The following is a 20,081-nucleotide window of genomic DNA, read 5'->3' as shown; positions in this document are numbered from 1 at the left end:
GCTACACTTGTCGCTTTACCTCCCCCCTTGACTCCATCCATGGACCTAAGCGGTCTTTCCAGGTGTGGCAGAGGTTCACCTGCACCTCCTCCAACCTCATCTATTGCATCCGCTGCTCTAGGTGTCAGCTGCTCTACATTGGTGAGACCAAGCGTAGGCTTGGCAATTGCTTCGCCTAACACCTCTGCTCAGTTCGCAATAACCAACCTGATCTCCCGGTGGCTCAGCACTTCAACTCCTCCTCCCATTCCGAATCCGACCTTTCTGTCCTGGGCCTCCTCCATGATCCCACCGTAAATTGGAGCAGCACCTCATATTTCGCTTGGGTAGTTTACACCCCAGCGGTATGAACATTGACTTCTCCAATTTCAAGTTGTTCTTGCTTTCTCCCTTTCCCCTCCCCTTCCCAGCTCACCCACAGCCCACTGTTACCGCCTCTACCTTTCTTCTTCCCGCCACCCAACCCCACCCCCTCATCAGTCTGAAGAAGGGTCTCAACCCAAAACGTCACCCATTCAATCGCTCCATAGATGCTGCCTCACCCGCTGAGTTTCTCCAGCATTTTTGTCTACCTTCTAATTTTCATTCGACTTTTTACTTCAATTGTCCACAGGCCCAGTAGGGGATGACAGAGAAATTGAAAAAGTTTTAGATGGGCTCAAATTCAAAACTTTGAAAAGATTGGACACCTGTCCAGAGTTACCAACACTGGATGAAATTTGCCCAAGAAGGCACCAGAAATGATTTGGTATGACAGATGTAAGAGAAGGGTAAATTAATGTGCCTCAGAAAGATGGGTAGAATAAGCTTCATCTTACAACAGGTTGAGCGAATTAAGTGCTTTACCAGCTGGTAAGGAGCAGGTCAAATCAAAAGGAGCATTTCAAAAAATTGGTCCTGCAAAGTTGTGGAGTGACTTGAGTACATTTGCAATATGACTCAACATATGAACTCCTCTTGAGGAAAGCACTACTGCAGGTTCATCACCATCAAGGTTACAGTGTAGAGATCACATGGAAAAGAGGATCTTTCCACATTTAAGACCAACAGACTTTAGTAGTTCTGTGGGTTGTTCCAGTAAGGCCAAAGTGAGTTTACCAGCAGTCACACTCAATCCAATGTGACTTTACAATCTATTATTTTGTTCATGAGCCAAGGATGTTATGTACAATCACATGGAAAAGCCTGGATTCCATTCCAGAGATATTTTTAAGCAAATTTCTCTTTAAGTCTGAAACAATTTTCGGTAGTTACACATATTGATCGTTCTACTTTCAATTCATTGAATATTCACCCCAACACTACCCAAAACTAAACTAATTGAATAAATAATGTACCCAGTCATTAATGAATAACATGAACCATTTCATTGCCAGCTTGAAAAATGTATGAAAGAAGTTTCATTAAGTCAGGTCATTCATAACCTAGGGATCTCCTGCACTGCACAAATAGGATGTACCTTATCAGAACCACCACAGATAATGAGATGCTATAATACTGGAATCAAAGTTCACACATTGGTTGAATAATGCATTTGATTTTATTGTTTGTTTTACATAATTGTAAAAAATCCCATTGTGCAAATTCCATCAATTCCAAGGAGTGTTGAAGTCCATTCAGCAGTGGTATATTATAGATAGAACACCCATTTGCTTGCTGACCTCACTGACCCGTGGTCTCCCTAAAAAGAGCCGACATAGGCTATTTTCTTAAGAAAAAGTGTTGCATTGTGCAAGACCTTGACTATGATCAAGATCTGGAGGTATAAGCTGAATTCCACACAATGTCAATCTACTGCAGCATTCAGTGCACAGAAATCCAATAAGATTCATATCTTAGAGGCATTGGTCATTGTTCAACTACAAGTGCTGACCAAAAGAAAGATCTATAATCAAACATGATGCATATAAACAGGTTGAATTAAAGGGCAAGTGGAGGGCAAGGGGGACAAAAAAAAAAAATCAGGATAATCAATGAGCCCAAAAGCTTTACATACTGCTAAATAGGCAGAACATAGCTCAGTTCATGTTTGACTAAGAATTGTGGCTATTAGGCCAAATGCAATTCAAATTTTGGTAGTGTGGTATCCAAATGACATTTACCCTAATATCCTTACCAGAAGCAGATCAATCCTGAGAACTAATTGTATCCCCATAACAAATCATTAGAAGACAAACAATCATGAATGGCTTTTTAACTGCTTACTGATGTCATTCCTGAATAGCCTAGATCTAATCTTATGATGTTCCATTAATCTCAACTCCAGCCCAATCCAACAATTTATCTGGAAAAACTATATTTGTGTCATGCTCCTTTAATTTACCTGAATGGGATTACTCATGTTTGTTCTGGTTATGGATATTTCAACAATGGGCCAGAGGTCCTACATGGTCCTTCATTTTAAGATCTTGCATCTACATAGAGCTTGACTACATAGCCACTCACACAATTATTTTAGCGTAGCCGAGTGTCAAGGTAGATTTGATAACAGTCCTTGTAGGATGTCTCATTTGCACTTAAGATCCTAACTAAATAGAAGTAATTGAGAAGCAGAGTGAATTAAAATTGAAAATTGTGGCATTTTTATATAGAGGTTTTACAATATCAGAATGGTGCACAAGATCAATAAACATTGGTCTAAAATTAGCTGAAGCAAACTGAGTGTTGCCAATGGCTATGAGCAAACAAAAGGATACAGATCATAACCATATCATAAGGGATCGCAAATCCCAAATTGCCGGAGTGCTTACAAGGACAAATTTCAAGTTCACCATACCCCACCACCAAGGAAACAAAATAACTGAGTGGAGTAAGAAGAACAGTGCAAAAATGCTAAGGCACACAGCATAGAGACATTGAACCTGCAAATAACCTAATACCACTTACACAACAGACAGTTATACTAGCATTCTTAAAAAACATCCTAGAAGTATGTTTACTGGAAAAAAGCACCCCCTACATAATTTTTGGCGATAAACTCTCCTTGTCCAGCTCTGAAAGCAAGCTGCCAGGCCTATTTCTCTACACAAAAGTTCACTAACAATGGACCAGAGGTTTTTTTTCCAAAACATTGAAAAGGCCCAAATGTGCATCACTTGGAGACTGATCTGCATAAAAATGTAAAAACAATCATGACCGTGGCCTCATAAAGTACCCAATTTATTTTTAAAATGTTTGACATATGGGCTTTTCTGTACCAGCATTTGCAGGTTTATATTTTATACACTATCCCTGGGAGAAAATGTGCATGTTTTTGGCAAACTGTGATTGAACATCATTTGCTACCACAGTACGAGCAGTGAGTAATCTGCAATATCTGAGAAAACAAGATATCATTCTTATCTACTGAAATTGCCTCAGCAGTCCCAGTGCACAAGAAAGAAATTACACGTGGCAGATCTGCAAGCCCGAAAAAATATCAGTGATAGTCTCACCCCATTAAAAGATCTCATGTAAGATCCTAGTCTTTGTTCAACCTTCTTCCAACTTTTCTCAATACCTGTATGGCAAGTATGAAAACAGTGCCTTTTGGGCATTCTTGGGATGACTGGCAATAGTGTCTCAATAGCACTTCCAGTTGCTGCAGCAGGTTGGAGAAGAGGTTACTACTGCTATGGTAGCGAGCAGCTTAAGTCCATGCTCATGTCATTGGGTGGCGCTGCGCGGCAGCCTCTCCAGCAGTCTGTTCGTCCTTTCACCCTTTTTGTTATTTTTAATCAGTTTAAAATATGTTCCTGGGTTGCTTAATCTTTTTTATGTGGGAGAGGTGGGGAGGGGAAGCGGGAAACTGTTTCCCAGTCACTGCCTGGTCGGGATGCGTCTATCCTCCGAGTCGCACCCTCCGCCCCCACCCCCCTCTCGTGGCCCTCCCATCTTGATTGGCGCGGCCTTTCCCGCCGGAGACTGGCAGAGCTTCAGCGGAGGCGCAGCACTATTCCATCGCGGAGCGGGCGATGCCTTACTGGGGATCGCTGTGTTGAGGCTCTGGAGTGTTGAGCCAGCTGACTTGAACATCGTGGAGCTGTGGTTTGCGGGGCTTCCAGCCGCGGGCGGTGCTGACATTGCGGAGCCTGGGATCTTTGCCGAGGATTGCCAATGTTGGAGCTCCGTTCAGCTCGTCCAGTGGACTTCGGGAGCCGCGGTCTCCGGTAGGAAGTGGCCGATTTGGAAGCTCCAAGCCGCTGAGAGTGTTCTCCGTTCCAACGCCGGAGCTCCGATCATCCCGGCGAGAGGGCCTGAAACATTGGGCCGCCCATAACGACAACTGCGGAGAGCCTAAAGGCCCTGACCACAGGTGAACAAAGAGGAAGAGGACTGAACTTTATTGCCTTCCCTCACAATAGGAAAGGTTGATTCTGTTGTGTGGGGATGTTCATGTTAAATTCTATTGTGTATTGTGTTCTTTTTATTTGTATGGCTGTATGGTAATTCAAATCTCGTTGTACCAATTGGTGCATATGATAATAAATGTCTCTTGAACTCTTCAAAATTCAGTCACTGAAAGAACAGATCATATGTCTAGTCATGGGTAGAATCCTAGCAATATGCTGGAACCTAATTATCGCCATATTAAAAGTAGTGTTCCATCACAGCCAATACTCTTTAGCTGGGCAAGGATATTACAGAATAAATATCCTTACACACAAACGCAAGTACATGTTTAAATTCATTCCACACGATTGGAGGTGTTGGGGGAGAAAAGGTTCAGGAACACTTGGGTGAGCTCAAAAGACTGAAGAGGGTGCTCACGAATAATAGGACTGCATGAGAGTATGCTTAAATGCACAGAAGGAATTAAGAGTGAGCAAAGGAAAAAAGTGAAAGTTCTTTCAACTCTCTTTATACAATTGGCCAAGTTTTTCTATTAGTGCTATTAATTGTGGGTTGCCTCCAAGGTTGTCAATAATTTTGTACGCTTCTGTTTCCAACTCCAGGAGAGTCTGCCTCGTGTAATCAAAAGAACCAACCTTTTGAAGATAATTCACACAGTACTTCTTTACATCTATATTTTCAGTTCTTTGACGCAAAATATTCTGCACCTGAGTACTTTCTGGGTGTGACCTGATAGCATGAATAGTAGGGAATGAAAACTTGCCCTCTGTTAAATCTTCACAAAACCCCTTGTTATCGCTGTATTCTTTACTAAACAGGTTTGCATAATCATCACGGATTTGGAATAAGAGACCTAATTTGTCAAGAAGCGGCTTTAAATCCAATCTCTTGGCAGAGAACAATTGCATGAGGCCTACAGCCAAGCCGAAGAGGCCTCCAGTCTTCTGCAGCACCATAGCCTTGTAATCTTCCAGGGTGGGGCAGGTGTAGGTATCCCTCCAATGGATATCCAGGCCCTGCCCACGATGCAGCTCCAGCAACTGCTGGGTGAAGATTTTAGTTGCTTCTGGACAGCCGAGAGTCAGCACCTTCTCCAGACTCAAGAAGTAGACATAGTTGGCGGAGTTTATGACGGATGGAATGCCATAGATGCTGTGTGCCACAGGAAAACCACGGCGCAGTTTCGAATTGTCCTCAATATCGTCAATTAGCAAGCTGGCACTGTGCAACATTTCTGTAACTTCTATGATAACCTGGAACAAAAAGAAAAAATGTTTATTCCCAAGTTGAAGAACAAAAATCACACATGAACATTACCCCCTTCTAGATCTGACTAGATAAAAAAAAAAGAAAAAGAATTGGACAGACACTGAAGAAGGGTCTCGACCCGAAATGTCACCTATTCCTTTTCTCCAGAGATGCTGCCTGACCCACTGAGTTATTCCTGCTTTTTGTGCCCGTCTTTGGTTTAAACCACATCTGCAGTTCCTCCCTACAGTACGGTTTACAATACTTCCTCCTGAAACCCATCTCCATCTCAACTTCCCAACAGTGGAAGGGGCCACAACGAAGCCTATTAATTGAGTGACCCGTTAAATCTGACACTTGAGCGCAAACCAATCTTTTATTGCTACATCATTTCCAAATCCTTCCTTCCGAAATCTGTCCAGTTTCTTCCCCCATATTGCCCCACTGAATTGTCCCGTTCAATTCATTTCTAACTGCACCCAAACTAACAACACCCCCAACCTCCTCCCGTGCTAGTCATTGTGAATATTTGCTCGATTTTTCAAGCTGCCAAATAGATAAAAGTCTATTTTGCAAATACCCTATAATCAAACTTACTCCTTTTCCAAGTTCACATGGTCATAAGCGATAGGAGTAGAATTAGGCCATTCGGACCATCAAGTCTACTCTGCCATTTAATCATGGCTGATCTATCTCCTACCTTCTCCTAATCCCATTCTCCTACCTTCTCCCCATAACCTCTGACACCTGTACTAAGTTCTTAAACCACACATATTTTCCAGTTCATTCAGTCATCTGGGAATTATGTTAACTGGTTGTGTGTGCTGATGATACCCAACTCTAGCAGTGAAGATATTTCCACTGTCATCAGACTGCTTGGATGGGCTGGAACTACTCCCAGTTAAATATATGGATAGAACAAAGCAGTTATCTTCAGCTCCACTACATCTATGGTAATGCACTCAAGTCCACTGTTTGAGGCTGATTACTGTGACTTGGTATCCCACACATCAGCTCCCAACTACATCAGTGTCATCTGCGATCGACGAAGTTCATCTACTAAACAACTGTGCTTTTGTTATTTTCAGAGTGTGAATTTGTCATCCATCTTACACTCAGGCATCCAAAATTGTGTTTTCTGTGTCCCATTTCACCACAGCACTCTCCATTCATCCTCACTTGCAATTGTTTCCAATACCAACAGTTTAAAATTCTCATCTACAGTACAACTCTTGCAATGGTTGTAATGAAATACTTGTGGTTTGGCACCTGGCTCACCTCGTGTTTTCCATGCTCCTTTAAATTCAATGGGCTTGCTGGAAAATTATATTACTTTGTGTTGAGTATTAATACGAGTAAAATCCAATAATGTGTAAATCAGCCAGTGTGGCACAGTCTTAACGGCGCAGGATTCTAATTTTATTATTCAATTTCACTGCCTCATTCTTCACAAATGCCAAAACCACATCACCCCACCAAGAAAGACCATGCTTTCAGCAGTTTCTGCCACAGGCGATTCTTTCCTCCTCGATCTTGCCAAGTTACTAAGGATCAAAACATCATGACTTTTCAAAGGATTTTCTGAAGTCTGTGATCAATTGAATATCAGATTTGAAACCTTCCATAGTATTGCACCCAATCAAAGATCAGGAGTGGGAGAAAACACTAAATATGGCACACAAAATATATCTATTCAAAATATATATTTTGAACAGTTTAGTCAAGCTTCCTAAATGATCAAAAACTTTGTACCCATCCCCAGAGTGCAGTGAATGGAAACCCAATTATAGATATTGACCCTAATGAGCTATTTTATTCCTAGTTATTTTAATAATCTGAGCTACAAAAAGAATTCCTTTTATACTAATCACTATTCAAGACAACATCCCCAGAAAATCAAATAAATGGCAGAAATAACAAAAACATTCCAATTTCAATCCAACATTTTTCACAGCCCAATACATAGAAACATAGAAAATAGGAGCAGGAGTAGGCCATTCGGCCCTTTGAACAAGCACCGCCATTCAATATGATCATGGTTGATCATCCAAAATCAATACCCCATCCCGGCTTTTTCCTCATATCCCTTTATTCCCTTAGCCCCAAGAGCTAAATCTGACTCACTCTTGAACACATCCAGTGAATTGGCCTCCACTGCCTTCTGTGGCAGAGAATTTCACAGATTCAGAACTCTCTGGGTCAAAAGGTTTTTCCTCATCTCAGTCCTAAATAGCCTACCCCTTATTCTTGAACTGTGACCTAGTTCTGGACTTCTTAGGACTCTATGTTTCTATAAGATCCCTTCTCATCCTTCTAAATTCCAGCAAATACAAGCCCAGTCGACCAATTCTTTCATCATATGTCAGTCCTGCCTTCCAGGGAATTAACCTGGTTAACTTACGCTGCACTCCCTGAATAGCAATAATGTCCTTCCTCAAATTAGGAGACCAAAATTGTGCACAATACTCCAGGTGCAGTCTAACCAGGGTCCTGTACAACTGCAGTAGGACCTCCTTGCTCCCAAACTCAAATCCTCTCGCAATGAAGGCCAACATGCCATTGGCTTGCTATACCTGCATGCTCACTTTCAGTGATTGAAACGGAGCATGCAGGTCTCGTTGCACCTCCCCTTCGCCTAATCCGACACCATTCAGATAATAATCTGCCTTCCTGTTCTTGCCACGAAAGTGGATAACCTCACATATATCCACATTATACTGCATCTGCCAAGCTTCTGCCCACTCGCCCAACCTATCCAAGTCACCCTGCAGCCTCATAGCATCCTCGCAGCTCACACTGCCACCCAACTTTGTCATCCTCAAACTTAGAGATGTTACATTTAATTCCCTCGTCTAAATCGTTAACCACACAACCACTTTTGATCTTCCTACTTAAATATCAAATGACAGCACTGCGCAAAAGAGCTATTATTAGCAATGCATTACTTCATGCACTTGTATCCCTCATTTAAAAAACTCTGCTCCAAAACAAATGCTGATATTATGTTGAAACTGCAGTCATGACCTAATAAGCTTAAAGCAATCAAGCATTCAGTAAAGATGCTTTACCCCGGGACAAGAATTGTGGATATTTCACCATAACTCTTAATGTCCAACTATTTTAGTGCAACATTTGTTATGAAAATCAGTTACAAAATTGCTAAAACACACCGATGGAAATATTGAAAACAAAATTATACACTGCACTTACAATAGGCTCAAAACAGACCTCAAAAAGACAGTGAAATGAAGAATGTATATTCAATGTTCATTATCACAACACCTTCCCCTCACTACCCTGCCCCCCCACCTCCTCCTAAAAAAGGTCACAGCATCTGCTCAGCACTCAGAATGACACTTATTTGTCTATAGTGGCATATTTGCTGTAAAATCTCAAGCTGTCACGATCAAGGACAAACCTTTGTACCCTGCACATCAAGACATCTTTCACAATGTTTTGACTGGTAATCACAATCTGAAGTCAGTGATGCTATTAAAACAGTTACATTATTCAGTCAATTATTACACCACTATGAAATGCCCAAAAGGTACAGCACAAACAGATGGAATGTTTTTGTTTAATTGCGGGTTTGCACTGGGTCAGAAGAAATGGCATGTGTTAGTCAATTGATGCCAATCAAATCTAAGGTTGCAGGATGGAAGAAAATCATTCAACTGGAGTTAATGCCAGCACTTTGCAAGAGCAATCCAGTTACTTTCACTACTTCTTTCAGAACTCCATAATATTCTCTCTGACTTCCCAATTTAGTGTGAATTTCAAGATCATGGCCATCAGGTGCACAAATGTTTTCCCCCCACTCAGGTCATTGCCTTGTGCAAATGTTCTAGATTTTTGCACAGTCACCTGGTTACATTCTAGGTACCCAATTTACTTAATTAACAATCTCAAAGCGAGACCAGACCAAGTTACTTCATTAACAATCTCAAAACAAGACCAGTGAAGGCCAATTTCCCAATCCCCAATCTCCCTCGAGGAGGTCCTACTGCAGTTGTACAGGGCTCTGGTGAGACCACACCTGGAGTATTGTGTGCAATTTTGGTCTCCTCATTTGGGGAAGGACGTTCTTGCTATTAACGGAGTGCAGCGTAGGTTCACCAGGTTAATTCTCGGGATGGCGGGACTGATGTATGATGAAAGAATGGATCGACTGGGCTTGTATTCACTGGAATTTAGGATGAGAGGATATCTTATAGAAACATAAAATTCTTAGACGATTGGACAGGGTAGATTGGCCACCACTCATGTTGACAATCTTAAAATGTTGTATTCAGCAGTCTTTTCCCATTGCACTCTGGTGCGTAACTTTCAAAGACAATGCATGATTTGACTTCGGATTCCTTACTTTAGAAATTACTACTGTTTCAGGAGTATATTTGGGTTACATATTTCACAAACACCGATTCATTTCAACAATGTCCAAATAAAGTTGAAGCAACAAATGTGGAGATTGTTGAAGCACTAAGACATTACAATTTAAAAAGCAATAAATTTGTCAATTTATGTTTTATGAGGTGTTTCCCGAACAATGACCAAAATTGAAAATGGCCACCACTCGTGTTGACAATCTTAAAATAGAGGTGTAGAAAAGCAGTGATATAATCTACGAACCTATCTCCATTGACATATTACAGGTGACCCATTCCACCTCTTCCGTTTTTCTGTTTTTTTTATTTGTAACTTTCTACCCTCTTTCTCTTTCGATTCTATAAAAAATCAAAAACTCTAGATGTCCAATCAAATGTATTCATTGATAACGGCTGAAAATTTTCCTTTGATTCATGTACGCCCAATCTGATATGTATATGAAGAGATTCTTTTTTCTTTAATATTATAACTCCTCATTCTTTCGTAATAAGTACACTTTTAATAAAAAATTCCCTTAAAAGTATTTCAAAAAAAACAGGCTTCTCCATTTACATGATCATCTGAACGCACTTCGCACAAAGTTGAAGACAGGAACACTCCAGTTCACTTGGGACATTGCAGCCAGGGAAATTAAACAATTACCTAATAATGCCTATAACAATGTGTTTAGCTGCTCCCAACACAATGAATGATGAAGCCTTTCCAGCTGCAAAAACAGATCTATCTATCTATCTACCTACCTACCAAACTATGTGGCTGCCGCCTACCGTCCGTCCGGCTGCCTTTTCATTCCTTGACGGCTGCTCCTTCCTATCAGCTTCCAACACACTTCAATACAAAGTTGCAAGACTGGAACACTCTGAACTTTTCACCTCAATGGGATATTACACCAAGTGCTTCAACAGGAGGGGGAGGGCCAATTGGTATTGCAATTGGAACTGCTGCACCAGGCAGAAAAGGTGCAATCGGAATTTTTTTTCAATCCACTGCTTAGGGAGGCAGGGGAGTGCTGGAATCTTACATTTGGGAACGGCTTCAGTTCCGTTGGAGGAGACGGGTGCATGGTGGAATATTGGGTTGGGGGATCACACCATTGGGGGAGCAGACCCAACGGGTCTGCACTTTGTCTAGTATATTATTAAAACCCTCATCTTGTTTGTATGAGTGTGTGCGATCCCAAAACGGTACACGATAGCGCTACAATGTTTGTCCAACCTTACCATTGTCCTGTGAGGTAAATGAAACAAGTTTTGTTCAGATTGATGGTATATTTTACAAGTTATTGACATTTTAAACTTTACAAAACTAACTTTTCAAACCACTTTTCCACCTGCCCTGCCCGTCAGCCCCGTTCGACATCACAATGACTTCACAATGGGATCCCGAATCTGATTTACATTTTTTTTTTTTTTTTAAATCGCCATTTAAAAAAAAACTCCGTCTTAATCAAATTCTTGATTTTTCATTAACAGATAACAGGTTAGGTGGGAGAGTGGGGGAGGAAAATGGAGAGGAGAGGGAGAGGTAGGGATAGAAGGGGAAGAGGGCAGTGGGGGGATAAGGGGGAGGTTTCATTTTTAAAAACATCGCAATTTTCATTGTGGAGGGGGTGGGATAGGGGAGGAGGTGAGGAGTGGGGGGGGGAAGAGGGGAAAGAAGAGGGAGGATGAAGAGGAGAGGGACGGAGTGCTGGGGAAATGGAGGAATTGAGGGGGATAGTGGTAGGAAGACGGATGGCGAGGCTCCAGTTTGGGGAGGGCTGCCCTGACTCGCGTCACAATGGGAATCTCTGGTGTCACAAAGGGAACCCCTCAGCCGCACGTGCGCAGTTGGGGGCTATGGGCGAATGGTGGAATATTGCGTTGGGGGAACGGGGCCCAACGGATCCCACTTGGTCTAGTTTACTTTAAAAAGGTTTGCAATGTTTGCTTCCTGTTAAACTATAGAGTATCACAGGAGGCCTGTGATGCTCTACAGGGTTATTTTAAGGTCACAGACTGACACCATCGGGTGACACTGACAGCACTCTGTACTCCCCATGGAGAGGGCATTAGTGGATTTACAAATCGTGTTACCAGCCACATAAAGGTCTGTGTAGATAACATTGTCCGTGAGACTGTTTCCCCAACAACAAACAACAATAATTGACATAAAGGCCCTTCTCAATCAAAAGATGGCCTTCAGGAATGGTGAAAGGGAGGAGGTGAAACGGGTGCAGAAAGACCTGAAGGCGAGACCGAGACAGGGCAAGGACGACTACAGGAGGAAGCTGGAGCTGAAACTTCAGCAGAACAACACGAGGGATGTTTTAAGCTGTATGAAGAGCATTACAGGCGACAAGAAGACCAATAGCCTGAGGAGGGAAAGCAATCGGGACTGGGCCAATGAGCTAAACCTGTTTTAAAAAAAAAAAAAAGATTTGATGGCAGGGCCTCGCTTATTTGAGGTTGTAGTGTTCACAACCCAATTTGAGGTAGCAGTGGAGAAACTCAGCGGGGTAGCAGTGTTGCAGCCCTGGGGTATTCAAGGCGTGTACCAGCCAGTTGCGTGGAGTACACCAGCATATCTTCAACCTGAGCCTGGAGAGGGTTCCTGTGATGTAGATGACATCCTGCCTGGTTCCTGTACCAAAGAGGAAGTGGCCCAACTCCTCCAATGACTACAGACTGGTGGCACGGACTACACATATCATGAAGTCTCTGGAGAGGCTGGTGCTCACTCACCTGCAACCCCTGGTTAAACCCTACCTGGACCCCCAAACAAAGATGGTAGTTGAGGATGCCATCATCCATCTGCTCCATTGTTCCTATGCTCACCTGGATAAGTCAAGAAGCATTGTGTGAGTCATGTTTTTTTAAACTTTTCCAGTGCTTTTAACACCACCCGGCCTGCACTGCTAGGGAACAAACTGACAAAATGATGCAGGTGGATGCTCCATTGGTATCCTGGATCATCAACAACCTGACTGGATGACTACAATATGTCAGGCTACAGAACGGTGTCCCGGACATGGCAGTGGGTCCCACGGGGACGGTCCTCTCTCCCTTCCTGTTTACCATATATACCTCAGAATTCAGATATAACTTGGACTTCTCCCACCCGCAGAAGGTTTCAGCTGACTCTACAGAGGTGTCATTCAATGACTTTGAGTGGTGTGGGCCGAATCACCTGCAGCTCAACACAGACAAGACTAAGGAGCTAATGGTGGAATTTAGGAAGGGAGGAACACCCCTGTCCCCTATCTCCATCAATGGTGTGCATGTTCAGTTTAGCAGGGATTACAAATGCCTAGGAGTGCATTGCCTTGGACAGTAAACTGGACTGGTCCAGGAACGTTGAGGCCCTGTACAAGAAGAGACAGAGTTGGTTGTACTTTTTGAGAATGTCAATGTCTGCAGTAAGATCGGTGGTAACCAGTGCCATCTTCTTCGTTGCAGTGTGCTGGGGCAGCAGGGCGAAGGCTGCGGGTGCCAATAGAATTAACAAACGCATCAGGAAGGCTGGCTCCATCCTGGGGGCGGAGTTGGATTCATGGGACATGGTCTTGGAGGGGACGATGCTCATCAAACTGCAGAGCATTCTGGACAATGCAGCTCACCCCCTCCATGACACATTGGCCAACCTGAATCACATCAGTCTGAAGAAGGGTTTCGGCCCAAAACGTTGCCTATTTCCTTCGCTCCATAGATGCTGCTGCACCCGCTGAGTTTCTCTAGTACTTTTGTCTACCTTCGATTTTCCAGCATCTGCAGTTCCTTCTTAAACAACCCGAGTACCTTCAGCAACAGACTTTTTCCATCAAGATGCAGTACAGAACACCACAGGAGATCCTTCTTCCCTGTGACTAACAAACTGTACGACTCGCTCCCCTTCCATCATGGGGTAGACTGAGACTGACCCCCCCCCCACCCTCACCCAATTTTTGCATATTGCCAATCCTTTCCTCGTCTCTTTCATTTCATGTATTTTGTGTTTTTATGACTATTGGCAGATCAATTTTTCTCCTGCGATAAATATTCTATCGTATCGTATGGCTGTCATTACTGCTATCCAAGCTGAAAAGCTGTTTTCTTTAAGCTAACATGTCCCAACTGAATTGTTTACTTCAATGTACAGAAGAAATGTACAAACCAGGTAACTTGGTTGTGGTCCATGCTAGAGTTTGCACAATTTTTCTAGTGTTTGCCAAAAATGTCATTAGTTCCAGGACAATGTGAAAGGGTTGAAAAGGAATGAGAGGCAGACAGATAATTCCACCAATTCCTAATAAGGGGCCTGACTTTAAGACAAACAGGAGGTGCCTATATATTTTCTAGCCCGTTCCACCATTCATTGATATCAAGACTGATTAACTATACACACTCCCTCTCTCTCTCAAAACCTCGGTTTAAAGTTGACATTGCCGGCTTTGCAGAAGACTATTCCTAATTTCCGCTAACCTCGTGCTTCCCAAAGGCCAGGTCCTAATTTTAAGACTGCTTCATGGAAATTAGGTTTTCCATCATCAGAATCCTTTAACATGTTACAATCTGAAAAAAATTGCTCCTTAAGCCATTGAAATTCCAAAGAATACAGCTATAGTTGTGTAACTTATTCTGAATCTAATACCAGGAGCTCCAATATTATTCTAGGAAATTTCTACCATACTTCCTCCAAGACCCATAAATCATTCAAAAGATCACAACTGCTCTTCGTTCTCCATGGTGCTGCATAAACAGGGCTTTGTGCAGCAGTAGACTCATTTAACTCTTGTGCACTCAGTCCCCAAAATAAAAACACTCCAGAAGCCTTTGACTTTCAGTGTTCTACCATGACATTTTAACATGGTATACAGTATGACTGGATGCAGTGTATATTCCACTAATCAAAGACTACCCATTTCTACCAGTTTTGCAATTTTTCCAGTCCGTGGCATGTAAAACTCTTCTACACCATTTCATATTTTGAAGAAGCTTTCGTTACCATTCGAACATGAATTGAACCTTCCCCAAAACCATCCCAGAGTCTGGGAGGATGCCGAGTGAGAGCGCTCTGGGTAGTTTTGCATACCAGTGTGAATGTGCCAAATATTCAGGCTCAACAGATGCACATGTACAACTATGAAACAGGTACAACCACAGATTCACTGAGGATACAATTAAAACATTTTGTATACAGTGTGAATAAAGCGTATATTCCATTAGTTTAAATTGGGTCGTATTAGGGAGATTATTCAATAAAATGAATTGAAAAGGAACAGAATCTTCAACTAAGCCGGGGTGTGCCTGCATGAGACTAAATGGGAGCCTTTCTTCTACGTTCAGAAATATACTTCTACCACAGAAACTACAAAGATTCATGTTATTAACATGGAAAGGTTCAAGGATCAACATTTCAGCTTGTTGGCAAGGGGATTTTAAACCTAGGTGTAAGCAGCAAAAGTGCAAGATGGAAGTAGCTGCTGCGCACATAATTTTCTGCCTATTGTTAAAAATAGTTGAAGGTCCACGCCCAATCATCTTCAGCTACTTAAGCAATGACCTTATGGACAGAAGTTGGGATAATCACTAATCATTGTCTGAATATTCAATTCCATTCTCAACGTCTCAGCAAATGAGCCGAGACTCAAGCTGCACGGCATAGGGTGTTGTTTTGCAAAAAAATGCTAAGCAGAATCTACCCTTTACATTCAGTCCAATGTCATTACCATCCTGGAATCATCAATGACCAGAAACTCACATGGACCAAGTTGAGAGACCAAGTTGAGACAGCAGTGAGTTTGGGAGTTAAAGGGTAAACACACAAAATGTGAAATGAAGCTCCTAAAATAAAATGAAGTGCGCAGCAGATATTGGAACAGTACTAAAAAGAGCCTTGTTCAAGAATTTACCCAAATGTTTCGGCTCTGTTCGCACATCAACTTTGCAATAATTAATTGGTGCACCAGGAGTTAGCAATGTTCAAGGGTTTTAAAGTTTTTCTCCTTGCATTCCATTTGTTGTCTTTTGTTTGTACTTGTGCATGAATAATCTCCTCCAACATTACAGCCCTCATTTTCTTCCCGACCGAGTATTTGTGAATTTAATTATTCATCAGCAAAATATCTATCAAATGCTCAGACCAGTGCTCTGGAAATGTCTCTATCCTCAAAGCTGCTTTCCCCATTTTACATTGCTTAAGACATACCAGCACCCAAATATATCATGGTGTCAAATTTAGTTTGATAAGGTTCCTGTGAAGTGCATCGTGTCATTTTGCAATGCTGGAAATGCAGACATATATCAAAAAGTACTTTCATATTATAGGTTCCATTATATTTTAATATTTAATTACACACTTTTGTAGTTTCAGCAAATTTATGTCATCTTTACTTTCCACATGCAGCATTGAAGATCAATATTCAATATTTGCACTTAGCAACTGAAGTGCAAAACCTGTGTCGCATTGCAACAAGTGCTCAACCAAGATGCAAACAGGCTCCTATGGTGGCTCTGGACTGGACATGAACAAAACCAAAGATAAATCTATGACAGTAAAATATAGCGCTGGAGGGGTCGGGTTACACCCATGGAGCAAATGCACAGACATTTCAGGCCAGCATCCTTCAAATCTGAAGCGTTCTGACACGAAACACCTGTGCATTTCCTTCACAGATGCTGCCCGACCGGCTGAGATCCCACGGCACTTTTTTTGCTCAAGATTCCAAGATCTTCAATTTCTTGTCTCCAATTTATGAGAGTTTATTAATTAGCCTCTGTAAGCCACTAACATGACTGGACAGCAAATCAACGGGAGTGGAAAAGCTCCCAAGACTATCGACAAAGATAAATGATCAGTAGGCCATGCTGACCTTTAAGTCCTGTCAAATACAGCTAGATGAGATGTTGGGCTCAATAATATAAATTATGTTAAAAAATAACAAGATCTACAGCATTGTCTCTCGACTTTCAAGGGCAATTAGGGACAGACAATAATGACACCCTTGCCAGGATACCATTTAAATAATGAATTGCATTGACCACTCAATTACAGAGTAACAGGGCATGATGAGAGCCAGTGAATACTCACAGTAGCAAAATTGAACAAAGTGTTCAAGAGTTGATGTATAATTGTAATTGCGAAGGCCTTAATCAACAATAAAAATTCTGACGGAATGAGATCAGGACCTAAATATGACTAGTCCCAACTTTGCAATGTTCTTCTGCTTGTCAATAAAAAAAACCTCACCCTATCATTGATATAACAGATTCACTATGATGGAGGTTAAACATATTAAAATTCAAACTACGCGTCCCAGCCTGCACAAAATCTAAAATCCGTAAAACCAGAAGCAACATGCACTAGGTTCCAACTCTGCCAAAATTTATTACCCATCGTAAACAAAGCAGATATCAGACGTAGCAGTCAGAGCAACGTCAAGAAATTTTTAACAACTGTATGGCTATTTATAACCATATAACCATATAACAATTACAGCACGGAAACAGGCCATCTCGGCCCTACAAGTCTGTGCCGAACAACTTTTTTTCCCCTTAGTCCCACCTGCCTGCACTCATACCATAACCCTCCATTCCCTTCTCATCCATATGCCTATCCAATTTATTTTTAAATGATACCAATGAACCTGCCTCCACCACTTCCACTGGAAGCTCATTCCACACCGCTATCACTCTCTGAGTAAAGAAGTTCCCCCTCATATTACCCCTAAACATCTGTCCCTTAATTCTGAAGTCATGTCCTCTTGTTTGAATCTTCCCTATTCTCAAAGGGAAAAGCTTGTCCACATCAACTCTGTCTATCCCTCTCATCATTTTAAAGACCTCTATCAAGTCCCCCCTTAACCTTCTGCGCTCCAGAGAATAAAGACCCAACTTATTCAACCTATCTCTGTAACTTAGTTGTTGAAACCCAGGCAACATTCTAGTAAATCTCCTCTGTACTCTCTCTATTTTGTTGACATCCTTCCTATAATTGGGCGACCAAAATTGTACACCATACTCCAGATTTGGTCTCACCAATGCCTTGTACAATTTTAACATTACATCCCAGCTTCTATACTCAATGCTCTGATTTATAAAGGCTAGCATACCATACACCTTTATCATACACCTTTGAAGAAATCTTCCACTTAAGTTCACCTAACTTGACAAATGGGTTGTTGCTAATTGGTTTCAGCTGCACAGAATAGAATCCCCTCAGTTTTCCCATTTCAGCATTAATCTACTCAATTACGACATTGTATTTCAGGAAATAAGTTATTTGCAAATCATGCAAGACAAAGGAAGGAACTCTTCTTACCTGCAATTTTTCTTCAGGGACATTCAACCAATGGTTAAAGGCTTGTGAAAGTTTGGTTCTCACTTGTTTACCTTGTTGAAAGAAATAAGACTAATTACAATTAGTGGCTAACGGTCATCTTTCACATTTCAGCCCTGTACCCACAAAATAGAAGACCAAGAGATGGAATCACCAATTTCCTGGGCAGTTGTTTTTTTCAATTAATATCTACATTTTAGTACGAGTTTTACTGACACTAATAATACCGCATATGATATGCAACCTCACACAAATTATTTTTTAAATCCATTTCCCTGACTGAATGTATTGGCTATACCTGGTTGTTTTCTAGATGGTAGTAATAATTCGCCTGCTTGAACCAACAAAAATAAAACATTTTGTGATGGTGAACATTTTTTAGGTCGTATCCAGGTTTCCAATATCTTCCAGGAGAATCACTAATGACGACGATAGAACAATGTGATAAAATGTGTGACACTGAGGCCTTGTCTTTCCAGATAGTTGGGAGATTGAAATTTGAGAGCTGCAGGAGTGTATCCTACTGTGTACACAAATTTAACATCTTCAGGATAAATGGGTGGGCACTGATGCAAGGACAAAAGTCAATGACATTCATACTGTATGTAGCTGAAGTCCGACATAAATAGCAGATGCTTTCTTTCCTGAAGAACATGAACAAGATAAGACTAATAACAACCTAAAAGCTTCCTTAAAATTTTCAATTCTACAATTTTTATTAAAGTCAAATTGTCATACTGCAAGTTCAATTCATTCTCGTTATTGCTGCTACCTTTTCCATGAATCATCTCTAGGCAACATGATCTGAGCCAGTATTCCTTGGATGGTGCCAAATCTTAGAATGCACAATGTTGCAGGATTTCTCAGAGACTGATCCTTAGCATGTTTCCCCTGCCATATGACCAGTATAATTCATGTAACTTTACATTACAATAGACAATAGGTGCAGGAGTAGGCCATTCGACCCTTCGAGCCAGCACCGCCATTCACTGTGATCATGGCTGATCATCCAGACTCAGTATCCCATTCCTGCCTTTTCCCCCATAACCCCCAACTCTGCTATCTTTAAGAGCCCTATCCAACTCTCTCTTGAAAACATAGAGAGAATTGGCCTCCACTGCCTTCTGAGGCAGAGAATTCCACAGATTCACAAACCTCTGTGTGAAAAAGTTTTTCCTCATCTCCGTTTTAAATGGTTTCCCCCTTATTGTTAAACTGTGGCCCCTGGTTCTGGACTCCCCCAACATCAGGAATACGTTTCCTGCGTCTAGCTTGTCCAAACCCTTAATAATCTTATACGTTTCAATAAGGTCCCATCTCATCCTTCTAAATTACAGAGTATACGCGCCCAGCCACTCCATTCTATCAACATATGACAGTCCTGCCATTCCTGCACTAAATACCGAAGCCATCACACTATCAATTCATCACATCCAAACAATTAATTTTTGTGGCTCATTTTCAGGCTCTAAAATGCATAATTTAAGAGATAAGTGAATCAAGAATAATATTACAGGTGCACAACCTTTTATCCGAAGTTCCAAATAACGAAAAGCTCCGAATAGCGGACATTTTTTCGGTCCTTGAAGACGTTCACCGAGGGCGGCCCGCAGAGATGACAGTGGAACCTCCGGTCGGTCCTCGAAGAAAGGGAAACTAAATCCCCATTCATAAAAGAGAAGGTGAGGGTATATTGTGTGGGAGGGTTAATAATTAACAATCTGCTGCTGCCTGCCCGCTGAGTTAAAAAGTTCCCACGGTAGACTCACGATACACAGTGTATCGCGAGTCTTGCGTGGGAACTTTTTAACTCAGCGGGC

At 41.8% G+C, this 20,081-nt stretch overlaps 1 protein-coding gene across 3 annotated transcripts in view; it reads right to left on the bottom strand.

The window, feature by feature from the left end:
* Positions 1 to 1,521: 1,521 nt before the first annotated feature.
* Positions 1,522 to 20,081, bottom strand: part of ggps1 (geranylgeranyl diphosphate synthase 1) — a 47,750-nt gene continuing 29,190 nt past the window's right edge. For 2 of the 3 annotated variants that reach the window (XM_055635151.1, XM_055635152.1), the window contains exons 3-4: positions 18,244 to 18,314; positions 1,522 to 5,585 (exon numbers count right to left, since the gene is read on the bottom strand). In XM_055635151.1, the coding sequence (XP_055491126.1) occupies positions 4,830 to 5,585; positions 18,244 to 18,314 (827 nt within the window). In that variant the 3' untranslated portion in view covers positions 1,522 to 4,829. The remainder of the gene's footprint in view (positions 5,586 to 18,243; positions 18,315 to 20,081) is intronic. The other variant, XM_055635153.1, reaches the window with a different exon arrangement.

This window comes from Leucoraja erinacea, chromosome 5 (genome assembly GCF_028641065.1).
Source record: "Leucoraja erinacea ecotype New England chromosome 5, Leri_hhj_1, whole genome shotgun sequence".
In the NCBI taxonomy this organism is placed as follows: Eukaryota; Metazoa; Chordata; class Chondrichthyes; order Rajiformes; family Rajidae; genus Leucoraja; species Leucoraja erinaceus.
This window is presented reverse-complemented; position numbering and strand designations above follow the sequence as displayed.